This window comes from Octodon degus, unplaced genomic scaffold, assembly GCF_000260255.1.
Source record: "Octodon degus isolate 3935 unplaced genomic scaffold, OctDeg1.0 scaffold00235, whole genome shotgun sequence".
NCBI classification, from domain to species: domain Eukaryota; kingdom Metazoa; phylum Chordata; class Mammalia; order Rodentia; family Octodontidae; genus Octodon; species Octodon degus.
The window spans coordinates 2624638-2634215 of NW_004524811.1; the positions used below are offsets into that span (position 1 = coordinate 2624638).

The 9578-nt window shown below is 36.1% G+C and overlaps 1 protein-coding gene across 2 annotated transcripts in view; it reads right to left on the reverse strand.

Annotated features, from left to right (window-relative positions):
- Positions 1-9578, reverse strand: part of Txk (TXK tyrosine kinase) — a 52860-nt gene that overhangs the window by 37996 nt on the left and 5286 nt on the right. For both annotated transcript variants that reach the window (XM_004645665.2, XM_023706004.1), the window contains exon 5: positions 6366-6420. In XM_004645665.2, coding sequence (XP_004645722.1) covers positions 6366-6420 — 55 coding nt within the window. The remainder of the gene's footprint in view (positions 1-6365; positions 6421-9578) is intronic.

Below are 9578 nucleotides of genomic sequence, written 5' to 3' on the forward strand. Positions count from 1 at the left end.
ACTCATGGCCTCATCATTTGTAACAATAAACAAAAATAAAATAAAACAAGTATACCTAACTGAGTAGTTTAGAGTAAGAATTATAAAATGAGCCTAAATAGAAGGAAACATACAATCAAAATATAAGAAATTACAGAAACAAGAATGTGACACAACTAGTAATTAAGTTCAAACTCTGATTCTTTGGGCAAAAGTAAAAAACAGCTCACTAATCCTGTCACTAACTACTGGTGAGAATCTATCAAAAACAAACTGGGACTGGTGAGATAGTTCATTGGATAACACACCTGCTTAGGCAAATTTGGGCAAGCTCAAGGATCGCAGCTCCATCCCCAGCACCACATGCCACACCAACCTGGCTTTCAGGTTAGGCTAAGCCAGCCAGAGTCTGGGCATAGTGGCACACACCTGTAATCCCAGCGCTGGGGAGGCTGAAAGCAGGAGGATCACCATGAGTCCAAGCTGTGTAGTGAGACCCTGCAGCAACCAAATATATTTAAAAACAAAGAAAGAAAACAATAAACAAGGCAAGAAAAATGAAGGATCAAGAAAAAAAAATTTTCCTTCACTCTATACAATAAATTTGAAAACTTGAATTAAATAGATAATTAACCATCAAAATATAAAACTTAATCCAAAAGTTCTTAAAATCTTTACAACCTACTGAATAGAAAATGAATCTTGTTTTTAAAGGACTAAAACATGAAGGGACCGGGGAGATGGCTCAGTAGAATAAGCGCTTGCCTGGCAAGCGCAAGGCCCTGAGTTCAATCCCCGGTTCCACTAAAAAACACTAAAACATGAAAAAGCACCCTGGTTGCACCTTATGAAGCACTAATCCTTAAAGAAAGGACTACACAGAAAACTACAAACTACCCTCATTTATATAAACACAAAATTCTAAGTAAAATCTTAACAAAGGGAACACAGTAGCACAAAAAATAGTATGCTGTGATGGACAAGGACACACACAAAAATGTGAAGAATTTAGTTTTGGAAATGTCATTAATATAACTTATCATGTTAATAATCTGAGGAGAAAACTTACATGACCATCTCTAGAGATGCTGAAAGGCATTTGACAAATGTCAACATCTACTATCAATTTTCAAAATTTCTCAGTAAAATATGAACATATGGGTACTTCCTTAACACAGTAGCACTTATTTATTTTGGTCTCAAATCTAATATTATATTTTAAGAAAAAATCATTTCAAATAAAGACAAAAGGAATAAGTCTTTGTATTAGCACTAGCATTTAATACTGTTCTGAGAACATGAGCCAATACAATTAAATAAGGGGCAAAAATGAGAAGTACAGACTAAAATTGTAAAGAGGAGTTAAAATTATTACTGTTTTCTGCTGGTAAGAATATATATATATATATATCCAAAGAGAAGCAACTGAAAGCTACTACGAAGTAAAGAGAGAGAGAATTCACCAAGTCATCAGTTACAAAATTAACTCCCAGAATTCAAAAGCTTTCATAAGTAAACACAAGACCATATGTTCATTTAAAATAGCAACACAAAATATAAGATACCTTAAAATAAACTAAAAAATAAATAGACAAAAGCTATACAAGGAAAACTCCTGGAGAACACAATTTTTTGCTTTTCTTATTAGGCATTTAATTTATCTAAGTATTTTTGCCCAAAGTAGGGACCTAATTTTGGATTTTCCTTTATGAATAATCAGTAAATGTATCCTATAATAAATTGGTTCACAAATCCTACTCATTTGTGGAATCTAAAAAGATTTCTTAAATCAATCTGTACATTTAATACAACCAATAGGAATGTTTTTTCAACAGACAAGATAATTCTATGGACAAAAATCACATGTATCTAGAATAGTTTTATACTTTTATATAGGGAGGGGGTACTGGGAATCAAATTCAGAACCTTGCACCTGCCAGCCCGGTGCCAGTCCACTGAGCAATAGCCCGGCCCTCTAGAATACATCCAAGATATGCGTCATGTTTATGGTGAAATGGCAAACCAGTGGAGAAAAGATGGGTATTTGGCAGCCATCACGAATGAAATAGAGGTCCACAGCTCACTCCTTAGATCACAAAAAATTATGAATGGATCAGTGATATAAATGTGCCAAACCAAACTATTCAAGCAATCAGAAAACATCAGTATTCTGCCAGGCATGGTGGTGCATCCTGTAATCCCAGCTCTTGAGAGGCTGAGGCAGGAGGATCACTGAGAATTTGAGGCCAGCCCATGCTCCAAAGTGAGTTCAAGGACAGCCTGAAGCAAGACCCTGTCTCAAAAAATCAAAAACTGAAAAACAAACAAAAAAAGAAACAAATAATTTTATAACCTTGGAGTAGGAAAACGAATTCTAATGCTTAACCCTTACAAGAATTTGTCCAGTGGGGCCAGGGATATAGCTTAGTAGCATGAGCACCTGCCTGACAAGCTCAAGGTACTGAGTTCAATCCCTGGTATGAGAAAAAAAAAAAAAAAAAAGCTTAGACCAGCCAAATAGCTTGGTGGATTAATGCGCCTGCTTAAACAGACAGGGGCCAGGGATTCGATTCCCCCGCGTGCTGTGCTGGAGGGGCAGCAGGGCATGCTGAGACATCAATTGAGACTAGGCGTGGTGGCGTGCGCCTGCAATCCCAGCACTTGGGAGGCTGAAAACAGGCGGATCACTACGAGTTCAATCTGTGTAGTGAGTCCCTGTACTAAAAAAAAGAAGAAAGAAAGAAAGAAAGAAAAAAAGAAAGAAAGAAAGAAAGAAAGAAAGAAAGAAAGAAAGAAAGAAAGAATTTGTCCAGTAAACTCAGACTTACAAATTCAAATATTATTCAGGAAAAAAAAAAACCCAATGAATCAACTGAAAAAGGAGATACTGCCACATACCACAAAAGACTAATTTCCTTAACAAAGCTATGCAGGTCCTGGGTAGAAAAGCATCAAAACCCAACAGAAAATCATGGAAAGCCACAATGTACGAACAGGCCACTCGCTGAAAAGGGAATTACAAATATAGAAAATCTAATGTGTGAAAACACTTCACATCCCCAGAATAAGAGATAAATGCATAAGATAATTCTTTGTAGGAATTATAGTTTATTTTGTGTCCTTTCTGAGATATTTAATATGCTAAATGCATAAGGTGATACGACTCCTGCAACGAGCATCGTAGCATCAGTGAACATTAGCAGTGCACGTTGTCTTTGACCCAGAATTTCCACCTTTGGTGATTTATTCCATAAATGCAATTACAAAAATGGGACAAGATGTATGCAGCTTACTAATAACAGCATTGTTTTAATAGTAAAATAACATACGCCACTTAATTTCCATAACAAAGAACTGGTTTGAAAGGTTGTGATACATCCAAGCTACAGCTTTTTGTACTTACACAGAAGAGTCTCAATATTTAGGGCCGAGTGAAAAAGCGAAATATGAAGGGCTTTTTTTCCCACACAAATAGCATGCTGCTGAAAACAGCAACACAAGAATACGCATGTACTTTTTAGTATACATATTAAATATCTCAGAAAGGACACAAAATAAACTATAATTCCTACAAAGAATTTAATTGGTGGCTTGGGAACAAATACAGGAAAAAACTTCAAAATCTTTTAGTTTGAGATCATAGGAACATACTGAGTCTTAATACTAAAGAAATAAAAACTACAGAAAGTACAGGATACTGGATGAACAATTTAAGTAATAATTTAGAAAATAAATATATAAAAATCAGCAATGCTCTAGGTAAATATAAATTGTCAAACATCTCAAAAAGAAAAGAAAATTAAATCAGCATGTGTGTGTGTACCTGTTTTGAAAAGCAGCGTGTCCACACCACTTTGCATGGCCCAGACACCTGACTCCATGACGAGAACAACCTCTGTTCAGTGCACACCGTTCCATTTTATGATGCTAGTGTAACCTTCCTGATAAAATCAGGCAGTCACTGGAAAATGACGAGCCGGATTCACTTCTGAGCTTAACAGGACAAATGCTAAATAAAATATTAGGAAACCCAACCCAGAAGAATATATTTTAAATGCCCTACCCCTAAGTAGAACTGAAACCAAGAATATTTTTTTACAAAATAAACATTAGACAACAAAGAAACAAGAAAAATATTTTAAAATACATACTAAAACATGTTCTAAATGTATACTATTCAAGAGACTTCTCAGAAGAAGAAATAGAAATGAACAATAAATATATAAAAAATATTCAACGTTACTGGTCATTCGAGAGATGTAAATTAAACAACACTGAGATTCCACCTCACCAGAAAGAGTGGCTAGTTTCAAGAAATCAACAATTCTGAATCATTTACAGAAAATATCTACCAGTATTAATCTGTACAATTCTTATGATTAAATAACTCCATTTTGGGGCTGGCCAGATAGCTCAGCAGACTAACATGTCTGCTTAGGCAAGCGCTAGATGATCAGAGTTTGATTCCTGCATGCTGTGCCAGCTCCACCCTCAGGGCACGCTGAGACAGCGATTGAGACCAGACATGGTGGTGTGTGCCTGTAATCCCACTGCTTGGGAGGCTGAAAACAGGAGGATCACTACAAGTCCAATCTATGTAGTGAGACCCCTTAGACCCTGTACCAAATACATTAAAAAAAAAAAACAAACTTCATTACACTCTTGTGTATAAGATGACTTTTAAAAGAAGTACCTTATAGCACTGCATGCAATAGTTAAGAAGTTAGAAGTTATTTCAATGTTCCTGAGTATTGGATATATTACATATTCATACTGAAGTATTAATGTAGATGATTTATATGTATCTCCAGGAGTGAATTTTTAAAACATATAGTTTAACAAAAAATACATATGATTTCTTTTATGTTGAGTGGTAAACATTACATTAGATGGTAAAAATGTAAACACAATCAAGATGAGAACATACCCATCTATCATTGTCTCTGGGGAGCAGAGGAAGATAAAAGAGATGATGGAATAGGCATCGGCCATATCCATAAAGTAATATTTCTTTCATAAACATTATGTCCAAAAGTTGATATTTGGGCCAGGTGTGGAGGTGCATGCCTGCAACCCTAGCATTAGGAGGCTGAAGCAGAAGGAGCACCATGATTTCGAGGCCAGCCTGAGATACATAGTAAGCACAAGACCATCCTGAATCACGTATCAATACCCTTGTCTAAAAACAAAAACAAAACAAGTTAAAATTTGTTGGTAAATATTAATGTAGGAGCTTGTCACATAATTCCCTGTCCTACACTCTAGGGAAAGAACTTTGTCTTGTCTGATTTTTTTCTAGAAGCGTGCTGACTGTGCACAGCCCCACAATCTGGGCCGTCTCACCTGGGGCCAAGCTGCCTGCTGTAGGCTCGGACTTCCCTTCTGCAGCCCTGCTGCTGTCATAACATCTCACTGCATGTTGGATCTACAGTGCTACCGTGCAGAAAGCTGCCTGTGAGCGCGTCCCGGGAGGACACTGTGTATGCTGCCATATCTAATTCCCTCTTTGCGAGTAGAGGGGTGCCTGTTGAGCCTCCAGCCACCATTATCTGAGGCTGGGTCTTGGTCCCATATCCTCCCTGTGCCCCTCACTCTGAAGTGGGTTTTCTCTGCGTTCTGAGGATTAGCATCATTAAGCTTCTAGTTACAGAACTTATTCTTTCTCAGTCACCTCTCTAGGTTTCCTCAACATCCGACAACAGTGTGTAATGACATTGTGCCTCTTACCTGGCTTCTGGTTTTGACTGTACATTTCCCCAAGGTTAATATTTACCGCCAGTTGGGAATTTGAACTGTATGCAATTTTGTTTTGGTTTGACCTGAATAAGTAGTTTTGATCTGAGTGTGATATTCTGGCTACTGTATTCTCCTCCTTAGTTTCCAAAGAACAGAGAAACTGAAAGCACTATGTGCTTTTTTGTACTTGTGGTTTTAACGTGTCTAGGCTGAGTTCATGAGATTTGAGGGTCTCTTGGTTACCTTTAATGCAAAAGCTACACGGGCACCTCAGACATGGACTCCACTGGCAAACGGCGGGTCTGAATAATGTAATTTCAGTATGCTGAAGTTGAAATTATTATATTTCTGAAATCATGATGAAAACATGATCTGAGACAAACACATCTGACTTACAACTTATTAGAAAATTTGTAATAGGAATGAAATTATGACAGCATTTTAAAATTAGAAAGCATTAGGGCCGGGGAGATGGCTCAGTGGAATAAACGCTTCCTTGGCAAGTACAAGGGCCTGAGTTCAATCTCCGGTTCAAAAAAAAAATTAGAAAGCATAAGACGGAATGCATCATTTTGGCTAAAGTGTTCACAATATACTGTCTCAGAAATTTTGAAAATATTCATGACTTATTTGCAAATGCGTTGAATTACCTCTTTTCTTAATAGATGTTCTGCTTGATTTCTGGTAATGTTTCTATGGTACCACCTGTGAAAACAACAGAAATAATCTTTAAATTTTACATTTAAATGTTTCAGAAAAAAAAACAACTCTATGCCCTTCACTCTAAAGATCTTACTTTAAAATTGATTTTAGAAAGTTATGACTTTTTAAATTCAGATAAATCATGATGATCATGGGCCAATTCATCAAAATTAAAATCCTTTTACTAGCTTCAAGCCTATATCCAGTATATTTTCTTATCCCTCACTTAACTTTATAACTCACTCCCAGTGATTGTAGATAATTTTGAATGATTTCATATCTTGTAAAATTCCATGAAAAGTAAGTAACTAAGAGGTCATCAGGGCTGGGGATATAGCTCAGTGGCACAAGCACCTGCCTGACAAGTGCAAGCTCCTGAGTTCAATCCCTGGTACCAAAAAAAAAAAAAAAAAACAGTCATTGTCTCACACACAAATGCTGGACTTCAGCAGACAAACTTGGAAATAGCTGCTTTTTTTCCTCTAAAAAATATCTATTTTGTATGCTTTTACAAGTGTTAATTCCCATTCCAAAACTGAAAATGCATTCCAACTTTTCTGACTCTCTTAGTTAATGACATTACCTCTAAGTAGAGTTAGTAGTTAGCAGAGTGGGTGGAACAACAACCAAGACATCATCCTACTCTGAACACAATCTCCTGCCTAACTGTAGCCTTCCTCTTTTCTCATCCAGTGAGCTGAGGGCCACGTTATGATTATTTCCTTCTTCAAATCCACTGAATGCTTTTCTACCTTTGATCATTGTTTCCTCTGCATTAAACATGTCATTAAATGACTAGTTACACCAGTTACAGCAAACATTAATTAACATTATAAGGTAAACACATAGTTTGATATGACCATATCTTGTCAGTGGCTGAATGTTATACAGAAAAGAGAGGAAAATGATAGAAAGGAGAGAGAAAATTGAAAAAGTTTCATTTCAAGACTAGAGAATATTAAACTTAGTCAAATGCTGCCTGAGATTCTGCTTCAGGAAGGAAGACTGAGTAGCACATAACTATGCATTGAGTCATGGTGGCTGGTGGACCAGATGGCTGAACCTACTGGAAGCTGGAACCCACCCCTACCCACGGTCTCCCCCTTGATAGCCATTTGTGGACAGCTGCCTCTACGTTAGAAGGGCCAGCTATCTCAAAGGCTGATGTCATCAAACTGAAAGTAAACTTCACAAAGGATGAGACACCGAGAACGTGAGGTGATCACAGATGATTCTAGACAAAGTAATTTGAGCACTCACAAGTTGGAGCAAAAGTAACCTCAGTGTCACATGGTGAACAGCACTCAGGACTACTTAATAAATACTAACATTGCAGAGAAGAATTTTAAGAGGAGTCTGACATCTCTTGTTGTAGAAAAAGAAATTCCTTCAAAATAAATGAGGCAACATTAAAGACACAGGAACCTGCTTAAAGAGATCCTCCCAGGTTAGGACATGATATTTGGATATCATGAGGATAATGGGTATAATTCACTAAAATAACTTGAATCTGTAAAAACCAAAGACTGCACAAAGACACTCAAAAGGAGAAAAGTTAACATAAATTGCATTTTTAAACAATGTTTTTCACCTGCACTTCTGTTGATGTTAATTTTGTCACTTTGCATTTATTTATTATGATAATAAACATAACTATGCTAATTATGCTAAATGTACACTAAATATTTTATCTACTTGTGGAAATCCTTGGAATGATTTCAAAGTATTAACTAGAAAGCAGAGAAGCTATGTAATAAACTCAGGATCCTTTAAAATAATACAGAATTCAATTAAATAGTAAATGGATTCAATAAATGCAAATCAAAGGAGTTACAAGGATGATGTTTCACATTTCATCTATTTAAATCAGATACAAAATATTAAAATAATTTTTAAAAAATAGGTAAAGCTCTATCTAACTTGTGTAAGGCTATAGCCCACATTGGTAATAAACTAATATCAAAAATGTGGCCCAGTAGTTGGGCAGGACTCCTATGCACATAAAAATGTCTGGCATGTGGAATTACAGTTGAGTTGAAATTATCTGTGTATCTTTTGGCCTCAAGTTCCATGACCAATCTCAGATGTCTGACCAGTAATAGTATTGTAGTCTTAATTTTTTTTTTTAATCTAGGAACTCTAGTAGTAGCTCTAAGAAGATAGATCTGCTCCCTGCGACTTTCTAACTCTGAGAATATCAAGGATTCAGTACAGAGATGAGATAAATCAGACTTACACTTCTATGAAGTTCAGGATTGTTAACATACTTAGTATTTAAAGAGTTTCATTGCAAAAAAAAAAATCTAGTGCATTTGATTTTCACCACTGATTTTGAACGTGTAATTAATTTGAACTTGTTACTTGAAGCTGAAGAAAATTTGGTGAATTTTAAAATGACATTCATACAGATAAAACACTTAATTTCATTCATTTATAAGTTTAATTCATTGGATTTCCAAGATTATTTAAAAGATTTACCTACAGTTCAATTACATTTGTAAATTTACCCTGTCAAGCATGTGAAATATATAAAAGATAATTGAATGTATTCAGTTTACTAATGCAAATTAAATGTTTCAAGAAACATAATTAACTGAGTTTATAAAGAAGACGAATTATTTAAAGACATTTACTATGTGAATGTCTGTATGAAGATATGTGAATGAAGATAATTATTCTTATGAATGTGAGTGAAGATAATTATTCTTATTTAGGTAGATAAAAATATATATAACAAGATTTACATGTTGAATTTGAGAGCACGATGAAAACTATGTTTTTACATTGCAACGCTGATATTTTGGGTTTGTGCCTGAAGTGAAAGTATCCATAAATCTCTGTGTACAAAAGTTTCCTAAGATATTAGAAGATATTGAGCCAGGTGTGGTAGCACATGCTTGCAATCCCAGTGCTCTGAGAGGCTGAGGCAGGAAGATCACAAGTTCAAGGTCAAGTGCACACCCACAGCCCATCTCTCCCCAGTCACCCACCTCACACTCCTCCCATCTTAGCTCTCATTAGCCCTCCAAACAATGTTTTCTTTGCCTATCTTGTTTTCTCCCAGTGTTCTATACTGCTTACTGGTGCAAACTAAATGTGTCAAGAAATGTAACCAGCTGAGAGACTGGGCTTGGTGGCACACACCTGTAATCCCAGCACTT